The sequence below is a fragment of the Panicum hallii genome, chromosome 2 (assembly GCF_002211085.1).
Source record: "Panicum hallii strain FIL2 chromosome 2, PHallii_v3.1, whole genome shotgun sequence".
In the NCBI taxonomy this organism is placed as follows: domain Eukaryota; kingdom Viridiplantae; phylum Streptophyta; class Magnoliopsida; order Poales; family Poaceae; genus Panicum; species Panicum hallii.
In genome coordinates, this window is record NC_038043.1 from 49,711,498 (window position 1) to 49,727,841 (window position 16,344).

At 43.0% G+C, this 16,344-nt stretch overlaps 1 protein-coding gene across 1 annotated transcript; it reads left to right on the forward strand.

Annotated features, from left to right (window-relative positions):
• The first annotated feature begins 9,087 nt into the window (after nucleotides 1–9,087).
• On the forward strand, nucleotides 9,088–14,087 carry LOC112879427. The gene is made up of 7 exons (XM_025943674.1): nucleotides 9,088–9,732; nucleotides 10,852–11,617; nucleotides 11,698–11,832; nucleotides 12,335–12,409; nucleotides 12,521–12,586; nucleotides 13,356–13,394; nucleotides 13,656–14,087. Exons 1-7 carry the CDS (start codon nucleotides 9,332–9,334, stop codon nucleotides 13,824–13,826), a joined length of 1,653 nt encoding a protein of 550 aa, XP_025799459.1. The 5' UTR covers nucleotides 9,088–9,331; the 3' UTR covers nucleotides 13,827–14,087.
• Nucleotides 14,088–16,344: the final 2,257 nt, after the last annotated feature.

Below are 16,344 nucleotides of genomic sequence, written 5' to 3' on the forward strand. Positions count from 1 at the left end.
TGAAACCATAATGAAAACAATTGTACATGACAGAGTCAAAATTTGTTATATGTGGAGTCATGCGTTTCAGTTTAGTAGTTACATCAGATAAACATATCATCTGCAAATGATTGGGGACATGTATAGTTGATTTGAGGAGCAATAACAAATGTGGTGGGTCAGTTGAGGGGTTAATTCATTAGTTTTTTCCTCTAAAATATTGGATTCGTGCCCGATGGGGTAGGGGTAAAGGGTTTCTTGCATTGTGTTTTGCCCATGTGCGATTGGATTTTGAGGGAAAAGCTATGATTTATCCAAAAAGTATTTAACTACCATAGCAAAAGGTAGCAATTATGACCTAATTGTTTTGGGGGTCTTTTTGGAGATCAGAAGCTTACACCAATGGAAGTTTTTCCTTTTTGCAATGCCAAAGTATGCTTATGTGCGCGTCACCTGCACAAAGCTTTTTTGTCCATGAATCTTACAAAAAGCGTATACTCTTCCTCCATCCAATGGTCCTGAAATTTTTAATCACGACAATAAGAGGAAGGCTCACACATTGTTCCTTAAATATGCCTTCTTCATAAAGATGTTCAAAACCAAATGTATGATGACTCATATCAATTGGTTGTAGCAAAGATAAAGCTTGACCTTGTGTGATTTACCGACAACACCAAAAGGAGAAAAAAAAGGAATAAAAGCTCATATCTTCATCTCAAAGTTATCAATCTTCACCCTCTTATACCTTTTTGGTGTAATAATATTAATGTTCCCATTTCTTTAATTAATCTCTATGTGTGATATAATAGAACAGTACAAATAAATATCTAGGAGTATCCTAGCAATACAGCAAATCATCGTCTTGAGGCCAATGTATATTGCTCAAACTAAGGAAGTGAGCCTAGCTCAACTGATGCAATTGTGCGCCCAATTCCGAGTCCTCTTTAACTTGAATTTGGGTGCATATTTTCTTCTTAATTAAAAAATTACCCAGGTTGGGTTTGGTTCTCAAACTATATAATGTATTTTCTATGTCGTCTAATTGTGGTTGCTATGAATAAAAATATTGCTTCTCCTTGATGTGTGTTATGACTACAGAGGCTTTGTGGAATGGATAATGCCAGTTGATAGGGAGGGTGCCAAGATCATTTTTTTTTCTTCTCTTTAGTTTCTTCTCTTTATTAAACATGCCAAAGGACGCATTCTTGTATTTAATTTCTTTTCTTTTATAAGGTGATTGATGTGAAAGAACGGCTTGTAGTGATTGAAAAATAGAATATAGTTCTTCCCAAGAAGTGACTGATGCAATGCATGCGTAGCCGAAGTTCCTTTAAGAAAAGAGACACAATTGTAAAGAGAACTAATTCCAATTCCATAGACTGGTCTGGTAATATTATAGGAGATGATGCATAGCCAATGTACGATTATCTAGGCAGCTACCTAGCTCTAGTACACAAGAGTTTGTGCAAAATCGTAGATACGAACAATTAACTCTCGTGATTCATCTAGTAAAAAAAAATCAAATCATATGCATAACTGTTTTACGAAAAAAAAATCTTATGCGTAACCTAATAAAGCCACGTAGATACTGACAATGAATTATATGCTGTGCCTTTTTTTTATCTGATTGAGAGATTAACACGTTTTATAAGGCCAACCCCCCTAATAATCAAATCCAGCAAACCCTAACTATGGCTAGTACAAACCCTCTGTTCCTTTTAGCCTAACTATATACATATGCTTAATAGAACAATATTGCCTCGTTCCTGGTCAGTTGCATCTGTTTTTCATAGTTTATCTAACAGCTAGGTAGTGCACTCTAACTCCTATGTTTTTAATCTTATCAGCACAGAACTCATCTAACGTGAGCTAACATAAATATAATTGAACAGACCCAACTAGCTGGATACATATAATTAACACTGTATTGCTTAGTGGGGGTTGACTTGGTTAGTTACTTCGGTAGCTAGCTAGCTAGCTAATACTCCTAACCTGTGCATGGCATATACGGATAAACTCGATAATCGATCATCGTTGACACAAGTCAACTGTAGCCAGTAGATTGTGCTTATATATGATGGTTCCTACCTGTCGATAGCATAGACGTTAGAGAGGCCATTAAGTTTGACACACTGAATTGACCCCTCAATAGGGATAGAAATTAAAAAATATTTGCTTTGGTCACCATGACAGGCCGTACATAGTTGGAGTTAGCTAGGAATGTGTGATACCAGGCACGCTGCGCATTATCGGTTAGCGAAAGTGTCGTGCTAATGGAGGGCCCTGCATTGTAGTGCCAGTGGCACAATATTATACTGGCGTTCTTTGTTTTACATGCCACAAAAGTAGGATGGTGCTGGGCAAGGGGGCTGGAGGAAACTAAAACAAGGAGAACGAAAGGCTGTGTCGTAAAGGGCCTCGATCGGTCGACATTTGTTTAACTAAAAGCAAACTGTAGAGTGAGATTGCTCTCCTTCTTACTACATTCCTTTTGGTTATGGAATGTCTTTCGTATACCTAATTAAAGCTGATTGTACATTCATATCCCTTTGGCTATAGAGTTTTAATTCCCATGACCACTGGCAATGCAAGGTTAATCGGTTTTTACTTTAAAAAAACATGCCATGTGGAGAAACCTATGTATCTGTTCCTTTTATGAGAAAAAAAAAAGGCAAACAGGTGACCCATTGGGTTTTATGTATATTTCACCCAAGAACTTAGGTATTAATTGGGAAAAGTTGGCGACGTATATAGCATAGCTATTGTCGATGGATCTGGTTTCTCATTAAATGATTCATTTGTACATACATATATACATAGCAAGAGTCAGCCCCACTCTAGGTAGCACTCAAGTAAAACTTTAGGGAACCTTTCATACGATGAATTAATATTGAAATGTGAGATGAGGAAGCAGAACGAAACATGATCCTAAAAGCAGGCATGCATATGTAACAAAGTGCATCCTCATAGCGACAGGTGAGCATTGTTGTAGATTAGGACTCATAATAATTGAAGCAAAGAACTAATTGCCGTGAGACGGTGGTTAACAATGGGCGGAAAGCAATCAGCGTAGAGAGGAGAAGAGAGGAGGAGGGCAGAGGGAAGGAAAATAAAAGGAGAGGCTTGCAAAGTGATGAACGCTGAAAAAGCATGCTCAAGTGGAGAGAGATGTCACACGATTGTCTAAGGGGCTAAGGCTCAGGACCAGGGGTGGTGTGTGGGGAGCCACCACTCCCCATCACAACCACCAACCACATCCGGTCTAGCTCAAGCAACACCAAGCTTTTAGCAATGGTGAAGGAGAAAAGCTAGCTTATAGGTGACACTGCAATTCAAAGGGAGAGGGAATAATGTAGCAACTAAACAATTCAAGTGAACTTATGGAAGTCTATCTTCTATCCCTTTGGGAGGAGGGGGGCCTCATTGCAAATTCTTATTCAATTCGAGTGTTGACAAAACTGCGATGATTAGTGCTGCGAGGTTACTTGCTAGTGTTATAAGCTTTGCAAGCCTAACCGCTATGATTGGAGCAAAAGGAATGTTCTTGGATGTGGGGGGAGAAGAAGGTAGAAACTATTTGGCGCTATGCGTTTGAGATGGAATGAAACAAAAAAGTCATCTCGTGCACGCATCAACCCCCATGGTCTATCCGAGTCAAGATCTCACACAGAGCTCATGATCACTAAAGTTATAACAGCAGCGACAAAGCATGTTAACCAGTCAACTAACACTCAAGTGCATCCGTGAACGATTTAGTTTGTAGGTTCACTGTCTACAGTTAGTTAGCTATAGCTCAAGAATGTCCCACATCCTTTGCCTTTGTTGGCAAATTTGACACATATAGGAATTAACCTGTCTTCTCCTTGAAATTTTTCAATGGAGAACAGTGATGGATTCAAGGGCCATATTTGTGTGAAGCAGCATGCAAAAATTGAGTGGATTGTTTTGAGCAAAATCTGAAAGAGTTTATGGGAAACTTGCTACTAGCTATTTAATTCCTTCTGTAGACGATCTTTCGTTATATATCTCAGCTGTCAAACACTAGCTAGTACTAGCTTTTATTTGGTCCACAAGCAGAAAAGGAAAATGAAGTGAATGGCATGGTCTATCCCTTAGAAAGCAGTTTGTCACGGTGAATCCCCGGTTTAGGGAACCCGCTTCTTGGCACATCCGATTTTCGCCGCCCGAATACTCTTTTGTTCCTTCGGTCGGGTGCAAAGGAATGATAGGATAGGAATGGATGCGACGTGGTATTAACAACTAATTAATTTGGACTTCTACATGATGCTGTGATTGTGCATGCATATTTACGTAATAATAGTGTCAACCTCATGGAGATCGACCGGCCGGAGCAGCCCAGCTGGCAGACGACACCCTTTGGCGCGTCCTCGTCGTCGTCCCTGCCGGTAAAAATCGCCGTGAAAGGACGGCGGTGTCGCGCGTGCCCCCGCCACCGGGCAGACAAGTCCAGTCGAGAGCTGTTGGCACGGTCGGCCGCGGCAGCATGTTCGTTCAAACTTCAAAGCGCTCTCAAACGCCACATGAAAAAAAAATGCTCTCTCGTCTTTCAATCCTTCTAATTTGGCACGCATACAGGTTCGAGTATGCATACATGGAAACCCTACCTAGCTTAGCTTGGAGATCGATCAGAGGTGCTGCATGTTCAAAGTGCAATCGTCGTATATGCCTGGCCAAAGGCCGTCGGATGTGAAATGAACGCCTGCGATATAGGGTACTCTTTGGATATTGTCACACTGTATAGTATTTGTGTCGCTCTAGTTAGTGATGGATCGTGCTCTTAGAAATAATCTCCATGTATATATTGGATCTTTGTCCTGTGCTGATCAGCAGTTGTTGTGCTCTTGGTAAATTGAATAATTTAGCATGGTTTATTTTAGCTTCAGCTTCACCAATTTCACGTAAATCGAGATACCGTAGCGTGAAATTATTTATAAGCCCATGCTAAAATAAAATAGAAGCCAGGTGAAGCCAGTTTTTTCACTTCACCGGCTTTGGCTTCACTAGTGAAGCTGTTTTAGGTGAAGCCATGCCAAATGGCTCCATAGTTGTAAGTGCGCTGTACTTTCTTTCTCCGTGCGCGCATGCCGCCCCTGACACTTGATAGGGAGGTTGACAAACCCTAGCTGAGATCCAGCAAAGACCCTTCGGTCACGTGTGGTCTCAGCGCAGGCTGCTACGCCTTACGCCAGCAGTGAGGTACTGTGACAAGATTCCATGCGATTTGCTGCCGCCGCTGCTGCTACGGTTGGTGATTTCGACACTAGCAGCTGGCTGCTAGGGCAGACGATGTGGGTGGTGTGGTCCTCTGAATTCCATGGCGGGCGCGTGTGTGGGCGTGTGGCCGGCTGATGGCGATGTACTGATGCACTCCACCACAAGGGAACAAATTTGACAACAGCACATGCTCATCAGCTCTGGTGACGACGGCAGGAGCACTGCTCTCTGATCCCAGCTGGTAGGTGGTGCAAATGCAGAATTTAGTGGGGCCCAAATGTCTGCTGGCGTTTAGGGTTACAGGAAGAATGCATGTGTTGCTTCTCATCCTAAACGGTTGCTCGAGAGGTAATAAGAGATAATTTTGTTTGTGGTGCTCTAATCTGGGTTTTAAGTATGCTATGTACTTTTTTTTTGCGAAACAAGTATGCATGCTAAGTACTTATGCAGTAAAAAATGATCCTCATAGTGTTGACATTATATTCAATTATTTCAGATTTATATAGAGTTTACACATGTAGATTGTGCAATAAAGTCAAATAGGGGGATCGGTATCTTAATGTGTGCTTCTGTGTGCTCGCATTAATTGCTTGCTAAGATTCTCTTTTAGCATCAATGAATGTGGCCGTTTGCTGTTGGTTTACAGTGCGGGAATGTTGTCAAACAACGAGGTGACACCAACGCTAAGAAAAAATGGCAGAGAAAAGTTCGCTGATTCATGCTAGCTAAGAACCAATAAATGGGAAAATTGGAACAACAAAAAATAAAATGGACCACCACAGGAGGAATATAAATATGTGATGTTGTGAATAAGAGCAAGCATGCACCAAAATCGTCTAATAGAATGAAAGAGAACTCGAACCCAGATGGTGGGTGTGTATGTCCACACTCCCCACAATGCAAACTGAGTTATGCAGCCCCAAAAATTAACACGACAAATAAGTAAGACTGTTTTGGTACTAAATTTTTAGATGGTGATTCTAATACCAGCTATTAAAATTTAAATTGATAGAACACTACTAGTAGTAATTTGGTGCCTCGATGACACCACAAAAAAATTTTGGAACCCTAGTATATAAATCATTTATTGTTGCTTTAGATTATATAAGAACTTGTTATTGATTTATCATTTCTTCAAAGAAAGTCTCAAAGTCCAGGTTGACTTTGAGAAGTAAACATCTCCAAAAAGGTAAAAAAAGCTTACATGTTTTTTCTATTGTCAATCACATTTAGTCAAACTTTTTCTATATGCTCGCTCTATATAGGATATTTTGGGTGCCTCGCATGCTGTTGGTGTTGGAAGCATGCAGAGTGCGATCGACTTGATGAGTGTGCGTAAAGACTAATCTTGGATGGTAGTAGTGAATAAGGTCAGATCTAAAGCATTTCTCCTTTGCCGCAGAATTCAAGCCCACACACTGTCTGACTGCAGCAGCAGCTGTGGTCGCTTTCAGAGCGCATCGTTTGCTCCTTTGACATTCTTCTGTGGTCTTGCATGCACATCCCCTTCAATTCAGTAGTCCAAATCACATCCATATCACCCAGACTTTTTTGCTGCCAAGATACACCAACACCATATCTTGTACACACATCTGTCCCATGAATATATCTAGACACATTGCATATGATATTTTGGAATGACAGGTGGTCAAAAACTCGATAATAAGTCAACCACCAACTTATTAGTGCACACATGCAAACCGCACCAGGTTGACTATTGGCTATACATGAAAGAAGTACGACTGCTACTGGTCATATGAGTTAGCGAAGTATATAATCAAGAAACTATTTATTAGATAGGATGAATTGTATCCAAAGGAAGCACTCAACTTGTGTAGAAATAACTCCGTAATATGAAATGTTTAGCAATAATATGAGGTGCTTTATGTTTTCTTCACCGAAAAAGGTCTTTATACTTGTGAGAAATTTATATTCTAGTGTAACATTTGACAACCATGGACAATCTGAGTTGACACTTGACGCCGATATTAGCGGGCGACACAAACAAATGGGAGAGCGGAGGAGGAAGGCAGCTTTACAAGACTTACTCGAAAACGCGTCTGAAATTATTGGGGAACATGATGACAAGCAATAGATGTCAAGGTTGAAAACTCTTGTTAAGGTTGAAGTCTCCACTTGAGCCACCACTACAACAAGCATGCTTCAACTCGATCGCTTGCCTTTCTTTTTTCCCACTGCACCTTTCAGGCTCCACTAAGAGTTGAGCCTCATAGGTGGAGGTCAAAATTTAGGTAAAGATTCAAATTTTGAATAATAACTGGGTTTTCCGTAACCCGAATAAATCCAAATGTGAATGACTATCATGCCTGGTGATGCGGACCACCACCGATTGTTTTGACAAGGTAAAGGGGAACTAAAAAGATAGATATGCTGACTAGCTGCTGAAGGAGATATTATTTACATGTTGATGTGGACAAAAGATAACTCGCACAGGCCATGATTGGCTTCAGGAACAACTTGGGCATGCACTCTAATCTAGTGCACACAGTTAGTTATAGAGGAATTTGTTTTTGCCTATAACACAACATGGCTCCAAACTTGCCATGTAGTGTAACATTGTTTGTGTCCTCTGATTGCGGTGCACGTAGTCCTCTAATTTTGCTGTGAAATCCAGGTGCATGCATGTAGCATAATTTTGGCATGGTTGGTTAAAAAGACCGTCTTAGGTTGGCAGGCATGGCTTCCTGCAATAGTAATGGGCATGATGGTGAGGAAGAATGTGCAACAGCCAACAGGTAGCACAGCACCAGAAAGGGCAGAATCAGCAGTGATTTCTGTCCGAGATAGGGTAAACTAGCCACTCTTTATCTCTGTGTCCCTCTTTCTACATGAGCATCACTTTCATGGTAGAAAAGCTTGGTATGCGAGAGCCTTTTTGTTGGTACCTACCAATTATTCTAGACCATGCATGGATCTATTATTTGTTATCCAATCGATTGATAAGCATAGCTAATTACAAATTAGTTGTCGGGTCCTATTCTCTTATTAGTGGTAAATCTTGGTTCTAAGCAAAACAAAATGCATGTATTTCTTTTGGGGGTATGTTGACAATCATACTCGACGCACTTGTTCATTTTGGTATAAGTATGACATAATGTCAACATAACGAAGAAAAGGTTTGAGGCCAAGCTAAGAGGCAGTGGAGTTTGATTTGGATGGTGAAACTAGTAAGAAGAAAGGGAAACTAATCCTGTACTTTTTTTGTAAGGAGAATTAATAACTTTGGCATAAGCAGAAGTCATGCACTTTTTGCCCCAACTAGCCAGGACAAGAAAAAAACTGTCTGGTCCATATATGAGAACTGATCCATGTTAAATTCTTATGATCCAAACAGAGTTCTTGGTGGTAGGGTCAGAGATGAGATAGAGAATCCAGTGATAACAATCGAGGGCATGCATGCTCCAAATGATAGTCTGAAGGCATCGTATGCATGTTCAGTTTTACCTTTGACTTCACTGACGAAGGTTTCAGGCGGTCTTTCAGCCGAGTTTCTGCTTGTCCACTTAGATTGCAACAATGGCTCGGATGGAGAGTGTCAGTTGCTTCAGTGCACAAATATGGACCCGTCCACTGAATAATCTTACTGCTAACGTATAACTGAAAATTTGCATGCTTTTAATTAGTGTATATGGAACCAATATATTAATTACTGCAGATATGTGCCCGTCAACCGAACACTAATCTCAGGAGGCAGCCCAAGATTAGCAGAAAGCTAACACCACTTATTAGGCACTTACTGACAAAGCAGGGAGTGACACACACACAGCCAATGCAAAGAGCCCCTGGTCGAAAAGGATTGAGATGTCCAAAGTCACAAGACAGGGACTCTTCCACAGTAGCCCTCCCTGCTAGGGAGGCCGGCTGACGTCACTGCGATGTAGCCATCCATTCCTCCTTTAAAAAGCTAGCCTCAGACTCCCAGCCCACAAGCAGCTCTGCTCCTCTCCCATCACCTCCACTCCACGCACGGCCAAATTCTTTCTCCCACCTCTCTCCTCGATCGACCTCTCCCCCACCACTACCGCAGGAGGAGCTCAGCTCGTCAGCTATAGCCTGCACGAGCTGCTGGTAGCTGCCGTGCCCCGCGCGCGCGTGCATGCAGTGCATGGCGCAGGAGGGCTCCGAGGCATCCGTCGCCAGCTCGCCGCCGCCGCCCCCGCCGTCGGCCTCCTCGTCGACCACGTCCTCCGCGGCCGCGGCCTCCTGGTGGCGCGACAATATGCACCCGGCGGCCTACGGCGCCTGGCCGCCCCCGCCCGCGGCAGCGCGGTGGCCCCTGATGGCGCCGGCGGCGGCGCCCGCGCAGCACCACGGCCGGACGACGTCCTCCGGCGGCGCCGACGACGACCTATCGGCCTCCAACGCCACCATGACGTCCTTCACCAACACCTCCACTACCAACCACTCCGGCCTCAGCATGGACTCCTCCGTCCCCGGCGTCGAGGCCGCCGCCGCCGCCGCCGCCGCCGAGAGCCACCTCTGGAACCAAGTCCTCATGTGAGTACGACACGACACGACACGACACGCGCGCACAAACGTATACCCCTATACTCGCATACATGCATGTATGTCTCCATGAACACATGTCGAGATCAATAATACTACAAAGATTTGCATATTCGATCCGGAGGAGGGTGATGAAAAGATGGCATGCGTCCACTACCCTTTGTCCGAACGCCTCCAAAGCGGCCTCGCTTTGCCTAGCTAGATTCTAGCATCTAATTTCCCGAATAATCTTTGCGCATGTCTAGCGAGCTAGTGACACCGATTTTTACGATTAATCTCGCTTGATTCCGGGCTAGCAAGCTACTAGACTGGAAGAAGTTGAACAAAGCAGAGCAAGAATATGTGCAGCAAAGTTAGTATATGTGTACATGTGCAGTAGTAGCTTCTAGTGGCAGGCCAGGGGAAAAGAAATCACACAAAGCACAAGGATCAGGAACCAAAGCAAAGGGAGAAAGGGGCTTTCGGGTTTCGAAACGGCGCGATATAGCGGGGAAAGGGGCTACATGTGTACCACATAAGTATTGTGATTCTTTGGCTACAAGGTTCTTTGCTTGTAGCCTAGCTACCTCTGGCTAGGTTCTTGCTGCAAAGTGTTAACAAGCTAGACTTGCATATATGCAAGTCCGCTGGGATTATTGGAATTAGCATAGATATATAATTAACAAGTGAGATTGCTTGGAATAGAATTTCTTCTTTGACGGACATGCATGTTAAAGTTGCTGCCACCTAGGGTTGGGTAGAAGTAGAACCTAGCTAGATAACAATGCCAAACTAGCTAAGTAGCCACTAATTATTTTTGTGAAGAAGCAACTAAGATCTGTCTGGTACGGATCACCAAAAAAGTGGAACCATATCAAGCATCCATGTCCCCTTGTTAGTACTTTAATCCAATTCCCAAAGTTGATCTCTCTTTGGCTACTACATTCATTCTCCACACGTACTTAGCTTCGCTTGGAGCAAAGCTTTTCGTCTACTTTAATCGATTGCACAATGATAGATCATCAATGCTAAATTAGTTCTCATAAGCAAGGGTTCATGAACAAAAACTTTCCGGCAGTTCGGTGCAATCAGTGCAGCTTCTGTTTCACCTTTTGCACTCCCTCTCCTCAGGGGCGCCGGCGGCGAGGTCGGGAGGAGCATGCAGGCTGTGCACGACGCCCATGACGACAGCGAGAACTTCCTCGAGCTGCTCAACTCGAGGACGCTCGCGCCGGAGCTCTTCGCCGAGCCGCCGGCCTGCGACTACCTCAAGAAGATGGAGTACGGCAGCAGCCACGGCGGCGGCGGATGGCCGGAACACCAGTTCACGGCAGCCGCGCTGGAGAAGCACCTGAGCTCCGGCTACGGCGCCGCGGTCGCGCACCACCACCACCACGCGGCGGCCGGCGCGCCGGAGCGGCTCACGGCGAACCTGTCCGACCTCGTGAGCAACTGGTCCATCGCGCCGCCCAACCCGTGCCTCGGCGACGCGCGCCACCGTGCCGGCGCCGGCGCGGCATGCGATAACGCCGCGGTGGCCGCCTTGGGCCACGGCGCCAAGGCCGGCTTGTTCCTGGACTCGGGTGGCCTCTGCAAGCACGAGATGGGCGGCCACGGCGCGATGCTGCAGGAAGCAGGCGGGGGCAGCGGCGCCGGCGGCCAGGAGTTCCTCCGGCCCGCGGGGTACAGCTCCATGCTCGGTCTCAGCAGCAGCAGGATGTACGGTTCCGGCCCCGCCGTGGACGTGCCGTGGGGCAACGATGCCGGCGCGGCGAGGAGCCTGTCGGACCTGATTTCTTTCGGCGGAGCGCCGCTGGGAAAGCCGGAGCAGCCGGCGCCCACGGCACCGAAGGCGCAGGCGGAGTACAAGAAGCAAGGGCAGGAGATCTCGTCGCCGGTAAGAACGACTACGACAGCTATAATGCAAGTGACATTCCCGAGCGAGCAATCCGCTGATCGATCTGAGTGTTTCTTCAGGCGAAGACGAGTAGCGGCGGCGGCAGCAAGGGGAGCTCGGAGGGGAAGAAGAAGAGATCGGAGGAGCAGCAGGGGTCGGATGGGAACACCAAGAAGTCCAAGAATGAGGCCTCCTCGCCCACGTCGTCTGTCAAGGTACACACGTAGGCATGCAACGAACCATGCAGGTCTTGTTGTCCATTTATTTGACACGTACATATTCCTACTACATACATATATTTTGGACCGAGCGGAACTCGCTCGCGCGATCCCCAAGTTCTCATCAATCGCCCCACCCACTCCCTTGACCATTAAAAGACGATCCGTAGATTGATGCTCCATACGGATATCTTTGACAAGAAACAAAATTTTCCAAGGAGGTTAGGCTTATCTTGATCCAGATATATATGTATGATCCTGCTATCAGATTCTATGCATTATTGCTTGCTGTTCTCGAATGCAAGCAACTGCAATTAGAGTTGGAACAAAATCTAGTTATTACAAATTAGTATGTGATTCAGCAAGGAGCTCGGTTTTTATAATACTATAATAACTGACTAGACTAGGACAGGACACATTATCAAATGAGCGAGATGCTCACAATCTATCATATTAATAATAATATTGGTCGAGATGTTGATGTTGCTTGCTTTAACAGGCATCGCCGGTGCCAAAAGTGAAGTTAGGAGACAAGATCACTGCACTGCAACAGATCGTTTCACCATTTGGAAAGGTATACGTACGCTCTCGTACTGCGTGCATGGGTAATTGGATTGTAAGTTTCATGAGGTGTTTTCCATATATTGACACTGTTACAACCTCTTATTATGTGTATATGTCTCAGACTGATACGGCGTCAGTTCTGTATGAGGCGATAAATTACATCAAGTGGCTACATGAACAAGTGCAGGTAACAACTTCGACTCTACTTCATGTTTGGTTCTCTTATTGTTTCTTTTTCAAATAGTAGTACTTCTAAATTCTAATAATCCCTGGGAGTTATAGAAAGATACATCGTGAATGTTTATTTTTAGAAATTTATCTTCTGTAATCCAGGGATTATTCACGATTTATCTTTCTACTAACTCACTTTTTCCCAGGGATTATTCACTGAATATTTACTTTTGAAAAAGTATTTTCTGTACCAGTAGCCTAAGTCTTTTGATACCGTCCCTTTTTAGTGCATGTATACGTTGCTTAAAGACTTCAATCAGTGAGAAAGGGTGCCAAAGCTTTCAGCCATTGGCAATTTTTTGTGATGGAGAGACTGTTACAATCTTTTTATGACCTACATAATATGACCAGTGCCATTATTGATTTGCAAAAGGGATATTTTTAAGAAGGCCCAAATTTTGTTACGGAAAAGCCAGTCCTTATTAAGATCAGGGGAGGGCCTGGAATAATGATATGATGCAACGAGACCAACCACCAGGAGACACGTGTCCTACCTCCAAAGCCTATGTCGACTCATACCCTTCCTAGTGGACCCCAGCAAGTTGCCCTTTGCTCGTATTTTGCACAGCATGGATGTTAGTAGTGCTGCTACTTTTGTGTAATGGAATGCATGGTCATGGCCCCCCTTTGGCAGTTTGGCTCTATCACTTCATGATATAAAGAATCGCATTGTGCCTTTCGGGAGTTTTGTTTGAACTGACGACTCCTCCTGGTGTTTGTTGCAGTTGCTGAGTGATCCATACATGAAGACAAGTAGTAGCAAGGTACAATACTAAAGATGCCTAACTCTTTTCCACTGTTGAGTTATGTAGTAAAAATTCGGTGACAAATCACCTTAAAATGGGAGGTATATTACAAGTATGTGATGAAAATGTTGTTATATACTGGCATAGAAAGCTACTATATGTATAACATGTGCTGCAAGTTAAGACGGGAATATTCCTATGTTGAAAGCTTTTATTATTGAATTTGCAGGTGCCCATTATTGAATTGTGGTCTAACGATCAGCACGCTATTTTTATCAGGACTACAATGCATGGGGAGGGTTGGATAGGAAGGAGAAGTCAGAAGCAGAGATGGACCTGCGAAGTAGAGGCCTATGCTTGGTACCCGTCTCATGCACGCCTCAAGTGTACAGGGATAACAATGGCCCGGACTACTGGACGCCCCCGTATAGAAGCTGCTTATACCGATGAATTGATTAGTAACTATTGTTATTCGATTGGTTACCTTAATAATTTGTGGTGAATATATATATATATATATATATATATATATGTGTTAAAGAAGACAAATCATGATTAGCTGCATGAGTTAATTTAAATTAAAACCCTGATGTACCTGGTTCTTAATTAGAAGCTTCGTGACATTAATCGATCTCATCAGCATTGATATTGATGTATTAATTCTTTTGTACTCCAAGTGAGAGAGATATGTTATCACCTTGGTATGATTCAGTTTTGGCTGAGCTAGTTCCTTATTATAATGGTTAGTTAGATCCCTAGCTATCTTTCCCATTTTCCTCTTTGCCAATGGGAATTGAAGGTATCGGAAAATAGAGTAGGAACAAGCAGTTACCTCTTGATCTTCCTTCTAATAGGGAGTTATAATGAAGCATAACTTTATATGTTCTATTATTTGCAATCACGGACAGCATTGAAAGCATGTCTTATAGACATCTTTCAGTAATACAACTTGAAACAAAATGTAAAAATAGATATAAGTCATGGTCCATTGCAAAGGAAGTAATTCAAAACGTCTAATTCATTTGTTATGACCAATGCTGAAAAAGCCATCTTGCTAATAAAAGGCAACAACAGCGACATAAGGCTTGAAACAGATGGATTTGCATGGACAAATCTTCTACGAGTGTTGACAAGGGAGAGAGGTGGGAGACTGGGAGCGATCCAGTGGAGGCACTAGATAGGGGGTGAGCTGCCATTGCTAGCAGAGAAGAAAAGGCAAGATTAAGGAGTGGATGAGGAAGAAAACGATGTCAAGATTTGCTAGGGCAGAGCGAGCAGTTTGAAGAAGGCAACGCCAACGACATCCCATAATGAGGGAAGGCGAAGTGCAGCCGAGATTTGAAGCATGGTAGTGACTGGTTGCTAGGCATGCAGTTGGGAGAGAGGGAGTAATGGGGTGGTAGAATTATACATTAGGATCAATATGGAAGTTTTAGGTACTTCCGTTTATTTTTTACTAGAAAATATGCTCGTATATTGCTATGGCGAAACTCATATATATATATATATTATCATGCTATAATGCTAAACATAATTTTATAAAAATATAATATATTGTACGTTATTTATGCTATTTTTAGATAATTAAAAGAGTAACAATTGTAGTCTCACCACAACTATCGTTTGTGCACAAAACTCTCTAAAAACAAAGCTAAAACGTGAGAGGTACGAGCTTCTAAAGGCCACAAGGGATTAAAAGTAAATAAAAACTAAGAATGAGGGGCTAATAGAAAATATTCATGTAAAGAAGAGGACTACTAATTGGTTCGTGAAGAGATCAGATGCTCTTATGCAAAACTTGGCGCAGTGTGCTGACCAGCCCGGTTTTCCTAGGATCTCACGAGCGGGAAACGGTTTTTCCTAGTCTGGCATTGTTTATCCTTGGTTTCATGCGAGGAGCCGAGGAGGCATTTTCTTCTAGGCTTTATTTTGGTTCTACACGATTTTTTTGCGCGGCGGATGAAACCACATAAACTCTTCTCCTTTTAATAATAATAGAAATATATTGTAGTGGGACCCGTGCACATGAATTAAGGTAAGTGATGCATCATTGTTACTGTTAAGGTGATTGGTTGTTTACCATGATGAATAGATGCATTTATACAGAGGCAAAAAAAAAAGGAAATAGAGGTACAGTGTACCCTAGATTATTGATGGACTATATAAGGGATGAAAGGAAGTAATATATATTGGTTATTAAGGGTGAAAATGAACAGAAATAATGGGTATAACCCCTTCCAATTTCCATTTTCACATTTTGTCTCGAAAAGAAAATAAAAGGCGGGAAGTAACAATTCATAAATCCCCAGCAAGTCAAACACATATAAACACAGTCACATGACACAATTTAGTAGTTTATGGTCTCTAACTTACTCTCGCATAAAATGAACTAAGAAAGCTCGGAAGATAGAAGAAGGAGGATACCTTGACAAAATAGTAGGAAATACGAAAACGGTCAGAAGAAAAAACTAGAATATTTTCCGTCATATTTTCATTTTTTTTGAAAAATGTAAAATGAGCGGGTTAAATGTAGAAAGCAAAATGGAACAGGATGTGATTTGTCTGTTCATTTTCACCCCTACCGCTATATGATCAGCTACTTCTAGTTGCAATATGCAGTGACTCGAAATCCAAGCAAAGTGGTTCAGATCCGCTTTAGAACGAGTGCAAGACTGAAGAAAGAAAATGCAAGTGCACGATGCGAGTTATTGAACATTTTCCTGCCTTAGCCATAAGTCCAAAGCCACTAAGGTAAAAGAACACAGGTTTTTCCTGATAACAAAAATAGAAGGGCAAACACATCAATGAACTCTGCTTTCTCCTCAAAAGAATTGTATTATTATTCTATATATTGAACAATAGCAGCGTCATGTAACATGTATTACCTTAAGTAGCCGATATTTTTTTTACCGAGAAATGTAGTCATGATGCGTTCAACTGTGTCCACCTGGAATAAAATTGCCTGGAG

Bases quoted from the DNA above. Each gene is read 5' to 3' on its own strand.
- LOC112879427 (XM_025943674.1), top strand. From the start codon at position 9,332: ATGCAGTGCATGGCGCAGGAGGGCTCCGAGGCATCCGTCGCCAGCTCG. The intron at 9,733-10,851 runs GTGAGTACGACA...CCCTCTCCTCAG, and splicing joins CTCTGGAACCAAGTCCTCAT to GGGCGCCGGCGGCGAGGTCG. The intron at 12,587-13,355 runs GTAACAACTTCG...TGTTTGTTGCAG, and splicing joins GGCTACATGAACAAGTGCAG to TTGCTGAGTGATCCATACAT.